This window comes from Dermochelys coriacea, chromosome 6, assembly GCF_009764565.3.
Source record: "Dermochelys coriacea isolate rDerCor1 chromosome 6, rDerCor1.pri.v4, whole genome shotgun sequence".
NCBI lineage: Eukaryota > Metazoa > Chordata > Testudines > Dermochelyidae > Dermochelys > Dermochelys coriacea.
Genome location: NC_050073.1, coordinates 95,649,194 through 95,669,441, shown reverse-complemented (window position 1 = coordinate 95,669,441; position 20,248 = coordinate 95,649,194). Strand labels below are relative to the sequence as shown.

General features: G+C 39.3%; 1 protein-coding gene across 3 annotated transcripts in view; it reads left to right on the top strand.

The window, feature by feature from the left end:
- EML5 (EMAP like 5) overlaps nucleotides 1–20,248 on the top strand; it is a 326,380-nt gene that overhangs the window by 53,765 nt on the left and 252,367 nt on the right. For all 3 annotated transcript variants that reach the window (XM_038404486.2, XM_038404485.2, XM_043517737.1), the window contains exons 2-4: nucleotides 12,311–12,470; nucleotides 16,454–16,552; nucleotides 17,654–17,722. In XM_038404486.2, the coding sequence (XP_038260414.1) occupies nucleotides 12,311–12,470; nucleotides 16,454–16,552; nucleotides 17,654–17,722 (328 nt within the window). The remainder of the gene's footprint in view (nucleotides 1–12,310; nucleotides 12,471–16,453; nucleotides 16,553–17,653; nucleotides 17,723–20,248) is intronic.

The window sequence follows — 20,248 nt, the reverse complement described above, 5'->3', positions numbered from 1 at the left end:
ACACAAAGTTGTACCAATTTAAAGTATATTGGTTTAAAATCACACTTGTAGTTAAAAAGGTGCAACTTTGTGCATAGACCAGGCCAATGTTGCCTTTATTTATGTATTGTATTGAATTTTGTTTAAAAAAATAAGGGAGAAAATAACTAAAGTAATGGGATGGGTATGAAAGGAAAGGAAGAAGGGAGGGCTGGAAGGGGAAAGGAGAGTGACATCAGCTAGGAATTAATCAAAGATTTCTGAAAAGTCAGACCAAATCTTTTAAAATTTGTCTGAGCTCCCTCTTCTCTGAAATGTTATCTACTCTTTAGCTGCCAGGTCAGCCAAGCTGCTGTGCTGAGTTTCTATCCTTGGAAGCAGTCTCCTCTTCCATCAAACCATATGAGTCATTTGGCTACAAGCAGACAACAAAGCTTTCAGTGAGTTGGAGAGTTTCCAAGATGATGGGATATATCCCAAAACACAGTTCTGAGAAGTAATTTTAAGGAGGAATCCATTATCATATTAATTTTCCTACTTACTTCTGGACAACAGGATTGTACCTTGGGACTCTCCCAAAATATGCAAGCCAGTATTGTTCTGGGATACCCACATCTCTAGCAGCAGTCTCTTTTGGCAAGGCCCATGCTCTACAACTGATGCATAGACCAGTATGAACAAAATTATAACTTTCTGCTGGATTAGCTGTAACTGAAAATCAAAAGTAGAGGTTTTTAATGTTTTGCAAGGCACTTCCTCACACATCTTTTCTTCCAGGTGTGGCACAGGAAATCTGAATTCTTCTTTGAGTGCTTGTTCATGTCTATTCCAATTAGGTGTATGGATACTGCTAGGGGGAAAAACTTTCCGACTGTTGTGCACACCTAATTGGAATGGACATGAACAACACATCTCGAAGAACAACAATTACGAGAAGGTAACCATTTTTGGGTCATTTGGATCAGGAAGTTGTAACAGGCTACAGCTGGTTGGGTGAATCTGTAGGACTCTTTCCACTTCAACAACAATTCTGGAGTCTGTGGTGCTCGCAGAACCTCAGGACCAAGTATGTCCTTCAAGAGATGCTTAAGCTGAAGGTAACACCATGCAATTGGACCATGTGGGTTGTATTGTTGAAGTGCTTTGAATGGCAAAACCTCCAAATTTGCCTTTTAATAGCTATCACTTCTGTTAAAGGGATTAGGGACCTTATTTCAAAACCTTTTTCTTCAATTTCTCCCAAGTTATACTCAGTACTATTTTAGAATTTTCATCAGCAGTCTTTCTTTATCTCACCCAGGACATCAAACTACCCTTAATTTTGTTGAAAAACTAATCATCCTAAAGAGAGAAGATAATATAGCTTAGATCTTAGTACAGCATTCAAACCTACTAAGACAGAACAGTCTACCAGGAAATCTGATACCTTGTTCACCTTATATGCTGGCAAGAACTAAGGTCTGGAAAGCCTGTTACATAACCAGCTCTTACCTGGGTCATGTTTTCTATTTAAGAAGCTTATAAGAAGGGCTAGAAGATGCTTTCAGATATCTCAGCATGCTTAGCAAGATCTATCTCCACGTCACGGGTAGACAGAACTAGACCCTTTTATAAGGAGACATACAGAGCAGCCACCTGGCAATCTCAACCTACTTTTATCAAATAATGCAAAGTAGATATGATATCATCATCAGATGTTGCCTTTGGTTACAGTCTTCTATTCTCACTTAATGTACATCCTCATTTATTCAGCTTTCCTCCCTCTTTTTCTGGCTGGACTGATTACTTCTTCCCAAAAGTTATGCTTTCCAGACTAAAGGATTTCACCGACCTTGTATCACTTTTGCTTTTTGTAAACCCTTTTTCAGTAAGGTAGTATATAGAAGGGCAGTGAGAGAGACTTGGGAACTAATCAGAACTTAATTTTCAAGTGGCTGTCCTCCCCCACTCCCCAATTCCAAGCAGTTTACTATTCTGATTTTCTTTAAGTTGCATACGTTTACTTTAGAATAGATTTCTAAAAGAGCAGGCTGTGCCATTACCAGTGCTCTGAATAACCATGTGAAAGATACAGCATTGGGTAGTCTCCTTAGGGATCCTGGTTTTTGGTGTAAGGTGACTGTTGTCCCCTTACTAAAACTCCGTGGGGGTGTTTTGGTTGACTAGCTCCCAGTACTAAAGGGAAGGGGAAGGGTCAATGGGAAATCAGGCCCTTGAGACTGACAGTCCCCAGGAACAATGGGGAGAGGCCAATGCTCCAGCTCAGCCTGATTGACAGGGCAGGCAGGCTAATCAGGGAGTCAGGAGGCCAGAGGAGTCCCGTCCTCCCTGTGAGCTGGAATTGCTTGGGTCAGACAGAATGGGGCTGAGCTAAGGAGAAAGCAGGGGCCCAAGCTGAGCTGGGGAGCAGAGCTGTGCCAGATCCAGAGGGGCCAGAAAAGCAGCTCAGGAAGCAGGTCAGTGCTGGGAGCAGAGTCAGAGAAGCAGCCCACAGAGCAGACCTGTCCTGGGAGGAGAGCTGCAGCAACCAGGTCCAGAGGAGCAGCCCAGGGAGCTGGAGGAAGAGCAGTAGCAGTAGTCGTGCTGAGGCAGAGTGGATCTGGGTGCGGTGAGCAGCTGGGGAGAGCGAGGGGGACCCTGGGCAGCGGGCCCAGCACAGGTAGATGCCACCAGCCAAGACGCCTTGCAGGCCAGACTTGGAGGGGGATCGTAACCCTGATGGGGCAGGTGCGACGCTGGGAAGAAGGGTCCTGCCACCTAGAGCCTGAGAGCATGTGGCCACCGCCAGAGCAAGTGCAGCATCCCTGCAGCACAGCCAGGGCCTGAGAAGGAGGCCTGGGACTTGTGAGGAACAGACTGAACTTCCCTTACATTCCAAAGATGCTGGTTGTGATGTCCCCATGCCACAGAGGAGGGTGACATGTTTTCCTTTAACCTTTACCATTTTTTCCTTATTTTTTTAAATTGATTCCTTTTTATAAACTATATTTGCTTTGAATTATATGTAATGATCAATGGGTCAGGGAAGGGGAGTCCTCAAGGTCAGACAGGGCTCTGGGTAAAGGAAGTGGGAGCGAGGACTCAGATCCTTTCACTAGCCCACTTCACTGGGGTAGTGTATAAGCCAGGAAAGTTCCCCACAATAGCAGGACCATTCCCCTGGTTACACTGGGTTTGTGAGAAACAGATGCATCCCCAAAATAACTCACTTAGAAAATATTCTTTTTCAAAGTCTGTGTTCTTATAGCATTTCCTGTAAATGGACTGATTGATTGGTGTGGCAAAAAAGATCTGCAGCTTCTTCTACTATCCTCCTTGTTCGGGGAAGGGAGGGTGTGCCCAAATGACAAGTGAGAAAAAGTGGTGGATCCCCAACCAAAGTAAAGGGGGAAAGGTGACTAAAATATGTATAAAAACTTAATACGAGATGGTTTGTATGCTTAAGTACATAAAAATAATTCTGATGTTTGAATTATACTTTTAATTAGAAGATACCAAAAGTGGTGGTATCTACCACAACTGTATTCTTTTCTGCATTTTCTAGTGTCCTAGTTTTGTGAAGCACAGTCACATGTATACATTCTTGGATTTTCATCTGATATTTTGTTGCTAAGGAAACCTCTTCTTTAAAACAGTATCTGTTTCTTCAGCTTCTCTATTTTTCTATGTCTACTTTAAATTCAATATTGAGGACAAAACTGAAAAAGAAAACACAACAAATGCTAATTCTCTTTCCCTTTTATAATGTGGGAGTGAAGTTTCAAAGCTGTCAGTCATTCACTAACCTGCCTAAAGATCCCTTTCTATCCTCAGCCTAATTACAGATTTGGGATCTCAGTCACATTGTGCTTTTCTCTGGTCTCATCCCACATTTAAACAAACAGTAAGCACTGCTTTCATGCTGCTGTCAAGAAACCAGGCGTTAACAACTAACAGAATTTGTCTAACAAATGTATTGTGAATCCCATTATTGTGTTCAAAATAATGGAAAACACACAAACAGGGCTGGATTAACTCTCCTGTGGGCCTGGGGCTATTAGATTTTGTGGGGCCCCGGTATACAAGTCTTTTTCCTGGGAGGGAGTTTGGTGCAGGAGGGGGTGTGAGAGAGGCCTGCCCAGCTGGGAGGTTAGGGGACCCAGTGGTTCCCATGGCCCGCAGACTGCTCCCCGGGGGTGACAACCCATCACAGATAGAATGCAGTTTTTCCTTCAGACTCCAGTGTCCCTCCATTGAGCAGGAAATTCCCTGAAAGCATTTGAGAGGATGGCGACAGTGGGCAAGATACAGGCATAATTTCAGCAATTCAGTCTTGGTGGGGTCACCTCAACTGTCCTCCCCTGGGCAGAAAAGGAAACTGGTAGGCTTGGAAAATCTGGTTGCATCAGCAAACTGCTCTCTTCCCTCTCTTCTGTGTGAAGAAATTGATGCAAAACAGACCATGAGGCAGATGTAAGATAATTCCTTAGTCCATAGAGCCCGCACCTATCTGTCACTGTACCTACCTGCAAAGATCAGTCATGTTGTTCCTCTCTGCCTCCCCTGGAGTGGTGGATAGGGAGTTTTGGACACACGGTAAACACCATGGATTCTAGCCCAATCCTCTCACCTCTGCTGCCACCTCTATACAAGCATCCTAGGGACTCCCTACTGGGGGATTCAGTGAAATACAGAACCATTTGACATGTGGACCACATGAAGTAGAGAGGGACAGTCCTGGGCAAGCTGGTCCCAGGGAATCAGTCTTCTAAGAAGTCCATTCTCTAATTTCAAGCCACTCCTTCTGATATCCAGAAGCAGACCTCCAGAATAGGAGGAAGAGGGGAGACAATAAGACCCACCTCTTGGAGGACAGGGTCAGCCCTAATCACCTGAAATATTTTGGAGTGATTCCCCAAGCCCAAACTCACTCCTTACTGTGAAGCAGAAGTATCGTAGTATTAAATATTTATTATCTAATGTCTATGTGTGAGCAGCATATCCATTTCACTTAATACATTGCCTATACTTTCTCCAGAGAAGAAAGATTTTTAAAATACTTTGTTTTGTGTTAGATTTCCCTGTACCTGAGGCTCCTGTTTCTCATGTTCACAAAAAATGCACTACATTACTTGCCTAAAGTTATCCATGTATTAGTTATGATCTTGGCATTTTTTATCACCAGCCTTCTCTGTATCTTTGCAAGCATTCCTTTACAGTAACAGTGAAGATAAGGGAGCAGTTCCATTTCCTTTACATTCTTTTTCTTGCTGCTTTGAGAAGGTGTGTGGAGCATGCAGCTCAAAGAAGTATTTAATCTTAGGTTATGTTGGCTTTGTGAATTATAGGATTCAGAGTAGCAGCCGTGTTAGTCTGTATTCGCAAAAAGAAAAGGAGTACTTGTGGCACCTTAGAGACTAACAAATTTATTAGAGCATAATGAAGTGAGCTGTAGCTCACGAAAGCTTATGCTCTAATAAATTTGTTAGTCTCTAAGTTGCCACAAATACTCCTTTTGAATTATAGGAATACATCTAATTCTACTTCTGGTGCCAAAATTTGTTCAATTTAGTGATTTTTTTAAAAAAGTGTTTTATCATGATACAAAATTTCTGTACCAATGAGCATTTCCACGATAGGCAGAAGAGAGATATTCTATATTGTCCTTTCCAGTGTTTTCCCCACTCATTGTATGTAAGTGTAATTTTGTTGTTGCTAGGGCAGAGTTTCAGGTTGGTTTATTTGCTGCTGTTACTGAAAGTGAACATAACACACAGCTGTACTGAAGCAAATTATATTTTTCATGAGTCAATTCATATGTTCTGTGGGTATGTAAGTGCTTATACAGACTACTATGGAGGCCAGGTTAGTAAAAATATCTAGCTGCTAGTTTCATTCAGTATGCCTCTATTAGTGTAAGCTTCAGCAATGCATAAACCTATTCTTATTTTATTTTTATTTTACAATGAATTAGGATCTGGCTTTTGCATTCTATTTAATTACATATTCTCTATATGCAAGTAGGAATTTGTATTTTTGACAAACGCTAAGCACTGCTTGACTCTGTGGTAGAAAGTGATGGGGAAAAAATACAGATTTACCATTTTCTGCAATCTTATTGTTTTTTGTCCCTCTGAAGTTTGCTAAGCTTAATTCTGTGCTTCTGTACATGAATAGCTTTTAGAAATAAAACATTTTAAGGCATTAATTTGGTTTCTATTTTCATTTCTAGATCTATTGAGGGTTTTGCCTTAATCCACAAAAGTGCAAGATAAGTTTAATGTTTTTGTCAATGATAAAGCTTATGGATATTGCATAGATAATTTTTTTTTATTCTGCTAATTACATCTTTAGGTGCTGCTAATTTCTCATCTATGACAGTTAGAACAGGTGCAATCATAATATAGGACAAACTCGGCTTCAAGAATGCACCATTGAGCCAAACTGGTGTAATTTTAAAACTGATATTGTACATTTACATGACCAGATCACTGAAAGAGAGTGTTTAAAAAATCCAGTTATCTTAATAATGGCAGTAATGTTTTAGTTTTATAAGTCAGTCTTTATTATCTCAATATGCATTTTTATTCCACAGCTTATGGCTAAAGTATATCAGTTGTCATTGTCTTAAGATGTTTTAGAAAAACATCTTGGAAAAACAGTGTTATTATAATAGATACTGCTACAAAATACTACCTAATAATATTTACTTCATAGCATTCAGCTGATTTTTCAAAAAAGCTAAAATTTCCAAGATCAAATGCCCTTATTACACAATAATTTAAAAATTAACTAACACACACTAAACTCCTAAATCCATTTTAAGACACCTAAATAAAGTCGCCTGATTTTTCAGAGGTACTGAGCACCTGCAGTTCCTACTGAGGTCAAAGTTCCATGGTGTGGACGTCAGTGGCAGCTGGAAGTGCTCAGTACTTTCAAAATCAAGTCTTCATATTTGGGCACCTAAATAACAGTTTTAAGAGCTTAACTGTAGGGACCTAGGTTTCAAAATGTTGGCTATTATATAGCTATTGGTGTCCCGTAATCCATAGCATACTACTAAGGTTGTTTAACTATATTAGCCTTGCTGTAGTATATGCAGCAGAGCTACTGTGTTGTAATGGAGATTTCATTCTCCTCTGCACTTGTGAATCTTTTCTTATTTAAATTGTTCTTCCCATTGAATAAAAATATATTTATGATAATACTTGCTACTTATACAGTATAATGCTTTCCATGTGAAAGCAGGTAAGATGCTTGTACCTAATTATGAGGGGTGGAAGTATTATAATTAAGTCTATCTGTCCATGTAATTATACAGTCCTCCTCCATCATATTATTAACTCTGTTTTAGAGATGGGGGGAACTGATTGATTGTCCTGCCTAAGATTAAATAACAAGTTAGTGGCAGAGCCAGGGATGGAACCCAGGGGTCCTGATTTCAAGTCTCATGAATTAGACAGAAGACTAGCCTTTCTATATTTTTATCTTCACTGTTCCTTTTCCTCTTTTAGGTCCAATCACTTCCCCATCCTTTCTCCTCCATCATTTTCTCCTTTATTCTTCACTTGGTCCTTTCTCCTCCAGTTTTCCTCCTCAACTCTTTGCCTCCCCTGCTTTCTTATCATCTGTCCAGTCCTCTTTCCTTTACCCCTACTTTGTCCAACTCAGATCCTTTCACTTCCAACATTTCTCCCCTCATCAGGTCCTTTTACTCCTTCCCACACATGCACATTGTTCCTTTCCACGGGAGGGATGTGCTGATATTGCTCAGAGCCAGGAGGAAGTGCTTGAGTCATTGTGCTATATGAAATTATTCATACAATAGTAGTATTCATAAAAACAAGATTTATTAGAAGTAGAGAAAAAATGTAGTACAATGACTCGTCACTTAGTCGTCCTGGTTAATGTTGTTACGTTGTTGATCAATTAGAGAACATGCTCGTTTAAAGTTGTGCAATACTCCCTTATAACGTTGTTTTGGCAGCTGCCTGCTTCGTCCACTGCTTGCAGAAAGAGCAGCCCATTGGAGCTAGCTGGTGGGGGCTTGGAACCAGGATGGACCAGCAGCCCCCGTATCAGCTTCCCGCTCTCCTAAGTTCCCTGTGCGGCAGCTACCCAGCAGGCTATCAATTGCCAGGCAGTTCAGCTGTCCCTCCCCCCACTGCCATGTGCTGCTCCTGCCCTCTGCGTTGGAGCCTCCCGCTTGTTGTCCGGGTGGGGAAAGAGAGGGCTAATGTCAAGGTGTCCCCCTCCCCCCTACTCTTGCCCCCCCACCTCCATAGAGCAGGGAGAGACACGACAGGGCTCAGGACAGAGGGAACTTTCTGGCAGCAGCTGCTGTCTCAACTTGCTGATCTACTTAAAAAGGCAATATACTTAGAGTGGGGTCAGCATACTTAAAGGGGCAGTGCACATCTCTCTCTCGCACACAGGGTGTGTCTCTCTGTCTCTGTCTGCCATGCTGTCTCCCCTCCCTCCGTTTGTGCTGCCTTGTAGAGTGTGAGGATACATTAAGAACAATGTATTTAACCCTTGAGGGCTCAGCCGAGTACTAGTTCATCATTTAGCACTAAGGCATTCCCTGGGAAATATCCCAGCCTCTGACTTCACCACCTCAACCACGCTTCACAATCACCATTGCTGTGTACAGTATTAAATTGTTCGTTTAAAACTTATACTGTGTAATATAATATAGACTTTTGTCTGGTGAAAAACATTTTCCTTGGAACCTAATCCCCACTATTTACATTAATTCTTATGAAGAAATTGGATTTGCTTAACATCGTTTCACTTAAAGTCGCTTTTTTCAGGAACATAACTAGAACGTTAAGCGAGGAGTTACTGTAAAACCAAAGAAGCAGTTGGCATAACATACCTCATCTGCATGCTTTGCAAAACACAGAGAAGGTAGTTTTCTTTTAGGTTAGTTATAGAGAAAATAAATCTTACATTTTAAATTGGTCTTCTTTAATAGCTCCATGACTAGCTTGATCTACCCTCTCACTTCTATGTCCAGAGCATCCTTTGTCTTTTCTAAATTTACTTATCAAGTTCCTGGTGTGTTGCTGGCAGATCAAGTGCCAGCTCATGCCAAGGCCCCGAGGTCTCAACTGGGGCTGTCAAATTATTTTAAAAATGAATCGTGAGATTGAAAAAAAGTCACAATCAATTGTGACGTTTTAATTGCACTGTTAAATAATAGAATACCATTTATTTAAATATTTTTGGTGGGTGGGGGGGGGGAGGAAATGTGTGTGTTGCGGGAGTGCTGTCTCTAAGCAGAGCACTCAGGAACCTGAGTACCTTTTTAGCCATCAGCAGCTGTTGTCGGCAGCACTCCCAAGCCAGCAGCAGACAGGCTCCCCTTGTTCTCGGACCCTCGCTCAGTGATGACTGGGTACATTGGTGCGGGGAAGGGAACACCCCAATATCAGCCTTCTTCACCCCTGCTTTGTGCAGCAGACAGGAGACAAGCTCCCAATCTGGAGCTGCTTGGCTAGGGGTAACTCAATGGGGGTGGGAAAGAGGTGGGAGCAGTAGAGGAGCAGGGTGGTGGGACACCCCTTCCCTGGAGGCATGTAGCAGTGCCCACCTGTGCATGGTGCCCTGGTGTGTGATTAAGGCTTGTTTAAAAAAAGTGTTAATTTGTTTCGAGTTAATCGCATGCAACAGCCCTAATTATTATTTTTGATTACAAATATTTGCAGTGTAAAAAGATGAAAAAAAGATGGAACAATCTACAAGTTGAAGCATGAAGGGGCATACAAATGTTTAGCACATAAATGCCTTGCAACGCCTGCTACAACAGTGTTACTTTCAGGTAGCATTATCTCCCATAAATGTAAACAAACTTGTTTTGCTGACAAGCAGTAGGTCCAAATGGACTTATAGGCTCTAAAGTTTTACATTGTTTTTTTTTTTTGAGTGCAGTTATGCAAAATAATAATAATTCTACATTTGTAAATTGCACTTTCATGAGAAAGAGATTGCACTACAGTAGTTGTATGTGGTGAATTGAAAAATACTATTTTATCTTTTTTACAGTGCAAATATTTGTAATAATAGTAATAAAGAGAGCATGGTACACCTTGTATTCTGTGTTGTAATTGTAATCAATATATTTGAAAATGTGAAAAAAATCCAAAAATATTTATAATAAATTTAAATTGGTATTCTGTTATTGTTTAACAGTACAATTTAAACTTCGATTAATCGTGATTAATTTTTTTAATCTAGTTAATTTGTTTTGCATTAATTGCTTAAGTTAACTGTGATTGACAGCCTTAGTCCTAACTGAACATTGAAATACATAGCTGGAGACTAGTCTGGCTCACTTATGTGTTAGTATTGTTAAAATATATGTTAAGTTTATAAAAATGTGTTTAGTCTTTATGAAATGCTTATAGGATAACATCTGTACCCCATGTTATAAGGTGATATTAAGTGTTTGCATTGTAATCCTACATAAGTCATCAAACAGGAAAAAAGCATTAGTTTATGTAAAATACTGGCTTCGTACACCAGGTATTAGCGTCTGCCCATCAAGAAGGCCCTCTGAAATCAAATGAGACATTATGAAACATCAAAGAACACAGACATTCACTACATTCCTCCCTCCCCCATAAAGAGGAGACGTGTGTGTGAGCTCATCCCATCATCTTGAACTCTGGTAGGAAGGGAATAAAAATCCCTGACAGAAGAACTGTATCTCTACGATGCTTGGACTTTGGGAGGGCAAGATTTCTAAGCATAAGCAAGGGATCCCCAGCTGCTTAGCCTGGGTTAGCCCTATAGGATGTATACAGTTTGCTTATTGCAGGAGCTTCTATCACCTTTTAGAACCTAAGACTGTAACTTATTTGTGTGTGTGTGTATCTGCTTTAACCTTGTAAATAACTAATTTCTTTTTCTTAGTTACTAAAACTTTAGTTAATTATAAAATTGTCCACAAGGGTTGTCTTTGATGTAAGATCTAGAGTGCAATTGAGCTAGGGTAAGTGACTGATCCTTTGGGATTGAGAGTAACCTGAGTATTAGTGTGATTTTTTTTGTTTAAGGGAACATCTTTTACAAAGGCAAGCTTGCCTAGATGGCAAGAGAGACCAGAGTACCCAAGTGGACTGTCTGTGACTCCATGTTTTAGACTGTTATACTGCCTGAGGAGTTTACACTTGATGCTTGGTTGGTGAAAGCTAAGTATGGAACTCACAAGCAATTTGGGGTTTGTGCCCTGCTTAGAATAATAAAATCATAGAATATCAGGGTTGGAAGGGACCTCAGGCGGTCATCTAGTCCAACCCCCTGCTCAAAGCAGGACCTAATCCCCAACTAAATCATCCCAGTCAGGGCTTTGTCAAGCCTGACCTTAAAAACCTCTAAGGAGGGGGGCATGTGGCTCTGTGTGCTGCCCCTCTCTGCAAACACCACCCCCACAGCTCCCATTGGCCACAACTCCCCGTTCCTGTTCCTGGCCAATGGGAGCTGCAAGGGTGGTACTTGCAGGTAGGAGCAGCATGCAGAGGGAGACCTCTGCCTCTCCACCCCCAGGGCCGCGCTGGCCACTTCTGGGAGCAGCGTGGGGCTGGGGCAGGCACCTGCCTTAGCAGCAGCCATGCTACACCACCGGAGAGCACAATCGACTGGGAGATCCTCTAGGATTAACCAGTTGATCATGATCAACCAGTTGGTGACCACTGGTTTAGAGTCACCTGTCAAATGGTTACCTTCGTGGATCAAGTAGAGCATTTCACAGATCACTCTGTTTTGCTGTATCCAGTTTGTACAAAAAGATTGGATTTCTCTAGGAATACATCCCTCTTACCCATCTTCCTTTGATATGAAATATAAACTGGAAGATTTCAGGTCCTCTGTTATACCTCATTTACATATTCACCATATCATGTGTTAAATAACCATTAAATATTTTATTATATTTTAAGTCAACTGTCCTTAATTCAAAATTATATCTTTTGTGTTGGTGTCCTTTTAAACAGGAGAAAATGGGAAGTAGTAATTAAGCAGAAGAATTTGGTAAAGCATGTATGTTGCAGAACAGAAGATTTAGTGAGTGTGATAGATTATGAAATAAGTTTCACATTGGAAAAGATTCATGGAAGATTAAAGTTCAGTTGGTAGAACTGTGTGAAAGAAAGTTGTATAGCTACCATGAAAGTTGTCACAGTATCATCCTATAAGACGTCTTGTTGTGTCAATGGGAAAACTTGTTATAAAAGTTGACTTTTTTGTTTAAGGAATTAAACTAACATTTGATTAACAAGCTAAATAATGTACAAGTTCCTTGAACAAAAGTTCTAAAATTTGAAATTATTTTTCATTTTTTTGGCAGCCTTGCTTTACATCCTGAACGAGTGTTGGTGGCAACAGGTCAAGTTGGAAAAGAACCATATATCTGTGTTTGGGACTCATACACTGTGCAAACTATATCGATACTGAAAGATGTTCACACACATGGTATAGCTTGCTTGGCATTTGACTTAGATGGGCAGGTATGTAGCCAATATTCTATTTACAAAATCTGTTTTTAAAAGATAAACTGTCTAAATCTGTTTTTAAAAAGTCCTCCTATACAACTTTCTTTCAGGAGATAAATCAAAGGTTTTATTTGTCTAGTTCTAGTTTCAGGAAAGTGATGTTAATATTTACAGACACTGTTCTTGCCAAATTTAAAAATTTGCAGCTTCAGAAGAGATGTGAATGAAGAGATGTGGGAAGCCTACTGCACTGGAGTAGGGAGATCATTCCAGGTATGGCGAGAGCAAGAAAGAAGACACACACGATGGCAGGCTCTTCCCCAGCTAACAAAATGTTAGCCATCTTGAAAAGAGGATTTTAAAAAAATCACAGGCTTAGGGCCAGATTATGTGATGATGGTACTGGCCTTTATTGGAGGCAGTGTGGAGCCACTGATCCAGCGGGGCTTTAGGAGGCACTGTTCCCATAGTAGCAAATTGCTTCCCGAATGTCTCAGCACCCTGCATAGTTGCTTCTCTGAGCTAGATGGCTCTGGTAGTTGACGTGGGGCATGTTTTAGTTTATTCTCTCTATTTTTGGGGGTCGCTAGCACTTCAGTCCTAACGGAAATTGTGCCTGGCCTCTCCACAGGGTGGGGAGAAGGCTCATTGTGCTACTCTGCTTCCCCGTCCTATTCTCCCCTTCTTACAGACCTGTGCAGAGGCCAGGCACAATATGGTCTTTAGGATGTGTTCTTTCCTATCTGACTTTAGTTCCTTCTGTTAGCCAGGGAAACTAATTTCTGTTAACTACTAGCTCTACTACTTTCCCAGTTAGAAATGTAGTGGTGTAGAGATCAATTATTCTCATTATCTGAGCAAGAATTAGGATAAGAATGCTCCCAAGTGTGAATTTCATTTAAAAATCCTGGAAACATAAGAGGGAATCCGTAGAGATCATCAGTGTGATAGGGAATCTTTGGGTTTTAGATTTCTCATTATGGCTAAATTTTCAGGATGCATTTCTTGCAAGAACAACATTCTTTCACCTACGGTGGGCAAAGAAAATTATGCCTCTACTTCTCAAATGCTGTTCTAGCATCAATCATTTTTGCCTTCATAATCTCTTAGCTCAACTATCCTAGTCTAGGACTAAAGTTTATCTAAGATTATCTGTTAAAGTCTGCTGGAAACTCCCTCTAGTCCAGCTGCCTGTCTGGACTTGTTGCCATTTGACTGGTGTGTGAAATGCAAGGTACTGATTGCCATATATAAAGCCCTAAATGGGTCTAAGGCCTCAGGCTACCTTAAGACTGTCTCATCATCTCCAAAGTACCGTACATCTACATTCATCAGGGACATAAATAACCTTTTTGTATTTTGGGGGGGACTAGAATTAAAAAAAATAAAATAGCTTTTGAATATCATTTCAATTAGTAGTTTTGCACCATAACTAAATTTCTTCACTTTTATTAAAATGAGATAAATGAACTCCAGTTCCCAATTCATTGTTTCCTTACTAATGCAGTTTCTACGTTTTTGGGGGAAAGTGGAGGAGGGCTATAGCTTCCTCAGTCCCCAGTTGTCTATGCCCGTGTTCATCCAGTATATTACAACTTTCTGGCTCCAATGGTAAAGTTTATGGTAGAGGCTTCTTGATAGGAGAGTTGTACCTCTAAAATATTTTGTCTATGGAAATACAGTTAAGCATGAACTAGCCACTTTTAGAAAGAACTTCAAAACCTACCTCTTTGTTCAGGTGTTCCATACTAATTAAATCCTGCTTTTCTAGCTCTCTGGTAAATCTGCAGGCAGATGGGAAGCATGAAATTTGGTCTCTTTTTGAGATTTCAGTCTCTACTTAAGTTTTGTGTAACACCCAGATCTCATGGTGATGGGGGCTTTAAAAATTATTATAATGGTAATAGATTCAGTATACCTTTACTCCATTCATTCCTGAGCAGGATAGTTAATGCTGGAGCTGGACCAATTCCTGTTTGGAACATTTTCAGTAGAAAGAGTGGATTTTGAAAGATCTGAAAACTGGGAATTTATGGAGTTTTGCAAATAGAGACCAGAGAGATCACTTCCATGTACACCTTTACCCCAATATAACGTGACCTGATATAACACGAATTTGGATATAATGCGGTAAAGCAGCGCTCGGGGGGAGGGGTTGGGCGGGGCTGTGCACTCCGGTGGATCAAAGCAAGTTAGATATAATGCAGTTTCACCTATAATGCGGTAAGATTTTTTGGCTCCCGAGGACAGCGTTATAGCAGGGTAGAGGTGTAGTTTCTTTGCTGTGGGCTGTGCACCTTGCAGCCAGTTTGGTGTTGGTGGTATTGTAGGTGGATTTCCCTGACAGGCAGACTTTCTAATTGACTATTATCATGTACGTGTGTCAGAAAATGGAAACTAAATTTGCCTCCACTTGCTACTATGAGTGTAAGCATTATCAGTTAAAGGGAGGAAAAATCTTTGTCCATAAGGCTCACAAGTCCTTCCTCTGTCAAAATTAAGCCATCACTATCCAAATGTAAAAACAAACAAACAAACCCAAAACACCCTACCACCCACTTTGTATTTGTCTGATCTTAGTCTGTCTTTAAGATTGTGTAAGATGATTGTGGTCAGATCTTACACAGTAACAACTGTGCTCTCAATGTTTAAGAAATAAATAATAAAGTTGAACTCCAAAGCTAAAATAAAAAGTGAGTTAAGCCCAGAAACATGCTGTATATGTCCACATATTAGGCTAAGAGATGGCTGGGAGCACAGAAAGATTTTTATTTATTTATTTACTTTAGTTTTTTCATCTCAGGAATAATTTTTTGGCACTTCCAGATTTGCAGTTCATCTTTTGTCTGGGGACTCCTTGGATATGCTTACTGAATTCCCTCAGTGCTGGTTTTAGGCCCTGATGCTAAAGCAATCATGCAAGACAAAATCAGTTGCTGCTTTGGAGGCAGAAGGAAGCAGCACAAATTGTTTCATAACATAGCTTATGGAGAATGATATAGATTAGCCTTCAAATATAAATTAACCATCATTCTTGGCATAGCTGTGGATGCCAGTGAAGGTTGAAAGTTCAGAATTGAATCGCATCTTTTGTTAAGCATCATCTGGGAAGCTGAATGTGCACATGCATACAGGTTTCAGAGTAGCAGCCGTGTTAGTCTGTATTCGCAAAAAGAAAAGGAGTACCGGTGGCACCTTAGAGACTAACAAATTTATTAGAGCATAAGCTTTCGTGAGCTACAGCTCACTTCATCGGATGCATTGCATACAGTCCACTTTTCTCTCTGTTCCTTTCATGCAGCCTCCTTACTCCTGAAATGTCTTCTCTCTTGATCTCTTAAGAATTTCAGAAAATAAAATAAAGTTTAATAGGTATAGAATATTAAAAATATTTTTGGGTATTGGCTGAACTGAATTTTAAAAACACTCTCAGCTTTAACTTCATTATTTTTAAAGAAATATTTTGTTTAACAGGTTTTGAAGAAGTAAAGATAAAGATGTTTATTCTTTACACTTCCTTGAAATTTTAATATTAATACTTACGTAAGTGTTTACAGGATCAGGGTGTAGATACTTTAAATTTAAACTAACTTCAATGGGACTGCTCAGATACTTAATGTTTAGCACCTGCATTTTTACAGAATTGAGTGTTAGGTACAGAGTAATGTTTTATGTTTTATTCACATTTGTATATTGAAGACATTTCAAGAACAATATTCAAAATATTAATTCAGAAATATCTGTTAAGGTACTAGTTAACCTCAGGTTTATAAAAGTGTATTGTTCTTCTACTGACACAACCTCCATGGAAGTTTTTTGCTTACACGAAGACTAGCACTGGGCCCTGTTGCTCTATTTTTTCCTCTGAAATGTATATACAATTAGATTTCTTTTAAAAATCCAGTTATGGTAAGAAGTCTCTCAAAATTAAATGGGAACGTGATTCAAATATTGAAATTTTTCTTTTTTCTTTTTTTAAACTTCTTGGAAATTATCAGCGTTTGGTCTCAGTGGGTCTGGATTCAAAAAATACAATATGCGTGTGGGACTGGAGAAAAGGAAAAATGTTATCTATGGCTCCTGGTCATACAGACAGGGTAAGCATAACTACTTAATAAGAGTATTGGTGGAATTTTGGTATGTTGAAACCTCTGTGTGTACTTATTGGGAATTTTTGTTTTCTGAATAACAGCTGTTGTAGATTATAGAAATTGATCATGTTAACGTTATTTGAGGAAAAATATATGCGTCATAAATATCTATGCTTTATGTGATATGTAGTTCACCACATATTTATGCATACTTTGTGGAGACCTAGAAGCATATATTGAAGGTGTCATATTTGAGGCAACTCTAGACCCTACTTCTGGTATGGGAAAACCAAAGTGTGCCAAATCTTTTTACCTCTGGAATTCATTAGGTGTATGTGGCTTAGGAGTTGGGAAATACACACAGTATTTTGGAGACCATTTTGAAGCAAGCTTATTCATAGCTTTTATACAAATGAAAGAACACTCAAAAAGAACACTGTTAAGACATGTTACAAGAACTTAAACCAACTCCATTTAACAATAATATACATTTGGTGACTATTTTCATTTTTATAATCTTGCTGGCATTTAAAATCTTCCAGGCTTTTGAGAATATCACCAATAACTCCTTCAGAGCATTCTGGCAAATAGATATTGAACTTTATCTCCTTATCAAGCTTCTAGTTTAGATATATAAATCCAAAGATAATACATAAAAATGAGAAAAGGCAAAAAAGAACATTAACCTGCACATCTTCACAGTCCTCAAACATCAGAAAATAACAGCATTAGACATCTGTGTGCCCCTTTTTACATAATCACATATTATTTCTCAAATGCAAGATAGAATTTTTTTCTATAACTTTTAAATATACACACAGCATCTTCTGTAACTGTACAGTATGTTACTTTGGGTATGCCAGACAAATACAGATAATGAAAGCTATTTATATAATGTACAATGCAATTTAACTTTTGAAGGGAGGTATAAAAAATAGTCCCAATAAACTTCTTTGAAAAGCTCTGAAATAGCTTTCTGCTGTCTGTAGGTCAGTAGATTTTGTGCTGTTTGTCATCTTGATGTGAATTTGTGTTATTTTCATTTATATCTAAAATTATACAAGTATTAAAAATGCCATCTTTACTAGCATTCTGATTTATTTGCAGATATTTGATATTTCTTGGGATTTGTACCAACCAAACAAACTAGTCAGCTGTGGTGTAAAACATATTAAGGTACTGTACTAAATTTACTCTTTTCTTATATAAATATGTTGAGTTATATTTACTATCACTTTTTTTTTGGTAAAACAAGTAATTATGGAATCTAAAGGGGGGGGAGGGATAGCTCAGTGGTTTGGGCATTGGCCTGCTAAATCCAGGGTTGTGAGTTCAATCCTTGAGGGGGCCATTTAGGGATCTGGGACAGAAATTGGGGATTGGTTCTGCTTTGAGCAGGGGGTTGGACTAGATGACCTCCTGAGGTTCCTTCCAACCCTGATATTCTATGATTCTATACTTTCATATTTAATTTAGATAGGAGGCTTGTATTCAGAATCTTACTAATAAATTACAAACAAAAATATTATTTCTCATGAGATATTCTGATAACTTTTCTATTAATAGACTATATTAGATTCAGTTGCTGCTTAATATAAATTGAACATGTAAATTGGAAAAAGAACATTATTTGTAATTAGACAACTGCTAGTGCAGTTTCTTTTTTTAAAAGGACATGAGAGTTCTTCCACAAGATACACTGAAGTTAATTAAAAATAAAGTATTATAAAATATACTGTTTGGAGATCCTAAGTAAGTAGTGGTGGTGGTGATGATGATGATTTTTTACTACATCCTACTTTTGCTGATGTTGGCATACAGGGCAGAAACTAGTCTCTTCCATCCATCTCTGTCATTATCTGCTGCTTCCATCTGCTCTATGGTGTTGAGATTGACTGACTGTTCTGTCCTCCCTGCTAAGGGTGGTGGTTCTCTGGGGTGCCCTTGTTTCTTCCCACCAGCTGGTTTCCACCTGAGAGCTTTACTTGGGAGTCTGTATGTTGGCATGCCCCAAATATGTCCAACATTTCCTTCTAATTCTAGTGGAGATAAGCTGCTGGTTGATGATTTCTCAAATCTCTTCATCGTTGATAAAGTCTCTCTATCCAATGCCCAGAATCTTTCGTAGGCATTTATTTTCATAAGCATCTAAAACATTTTAAGATCTCCAGCTCTTTCAGCTGTATGTTAGCACTGAGATTACATTTGAGTTGAAAATTCAGTTTTGTTTTGGTACTGTGTATCTTTGATTTCCATAGGTTGTTGAGTTTTTAGTGAATGCTGTGGATGCGTTTCCTATCCTTGATATCACTTATTTCACAAAATCTCTGTTAGCTAATATGGTGCTGCTCAGGTAAATGAACTGTTCAACTGTCTTTGTTTCTGCCTTCTGATATGTTTTTGTTGCTTGACACTAGGGTTTCAAGGACATTTGTTTGTGAGTCCTGCTTGGCCTGATATTTTTGCCAACGTGTCTGTCTTTCTTTGTAGCTTTTTGGAGGTGTCACTCAATAGAGTGATATCATCAGCAAAATCTAGGCCTTGTAAGCAGGCATTTGCCATCTACCCATACTATGTCAGTGTTTGTGTTGCTAATGCGCTTCTTAATTATCCAATCTATGGCAATCCCAAACAATAATGCTAGTGTCCATGTTGAACCGTTGTGTTGTCTGGTTGATTATCCTTACAGCGTTGTTTGCATCAATGTATTTAGTCTTGACGATGACAACTTTATCTGGAATTTCATAAAACTGAAGAATATTCCACAATGTATGCCAATGCAGTCTGTTAAATGCCTTTTGAAATTAGACTAAATTGATAATAAGGGGAGCCTGCCATTGTATGCATTTTTCTGATAGTCCTTAGTGAGAATATCTGATCTACACAGGATCTCTTCGACTTGAATCCAGATGCTTCTTCCCTAAGCTTTGCATCCACTGCCTCTTTCATCCTGTATAGTCTCACACTATAGAAGACTTTTCCTGCTACAGAGAGTATTGACTCCTCTCCAGTCGTTAGTCAGTAAAAACACCATTTTTGAGTATTCTGAGAATTATTCCATGTTTCCACTGGTTAGGAGTGGTCTCTTTCCTCATTAAACAGCTCTGCCAGTTTGGTTAGGGTTGTAGTGTAAAGTGCATTTCTGCTGTGATTTGATCATCTCCCTCTGCTCTGTTGTTTTTGAGCTTCTTGACTGTAGCCTGTACTTCTGACATCTCTGTGGGAACGATGTTGATATCAAGTTGGTCAGGTTTAAATGTTTCATTGAATTCTGGTCCTGAGGTATGGCTTGGTCTGTTGAGGATTTATTTAAAATGCTGTGCCCATCTGTTGTTCTGTTCTACCTCAGTTGTAAGCATTTTCCCTCTTTATTTTTTATTGTTCCATTTCCTGTTTTGAAGTTTCCACACAGGGTTGTAGTTACAAGTTAAACGACTTTAAGGTTTCCTTTCATAACAGCAGCTTCAGCTGCTAAGTCTTAAACATAATGCTGTTTCTTTTTCCTTGCATTGCTTTTCACTGCTTTATCTGTTTTCTTGTACTCCTTTTGCTTTTTCCAATATTTCATTGATCTTAGCATTCAGGAGTTTTCCTTTCAGTGCTTTTCTTTGATCAATAAGATGCTGTATCTCTTGGCTTATCTAATTCTTGCTTTGTTTATGTTGATATCCAACTACAACTGCTGCTGGTTGAATCACATTG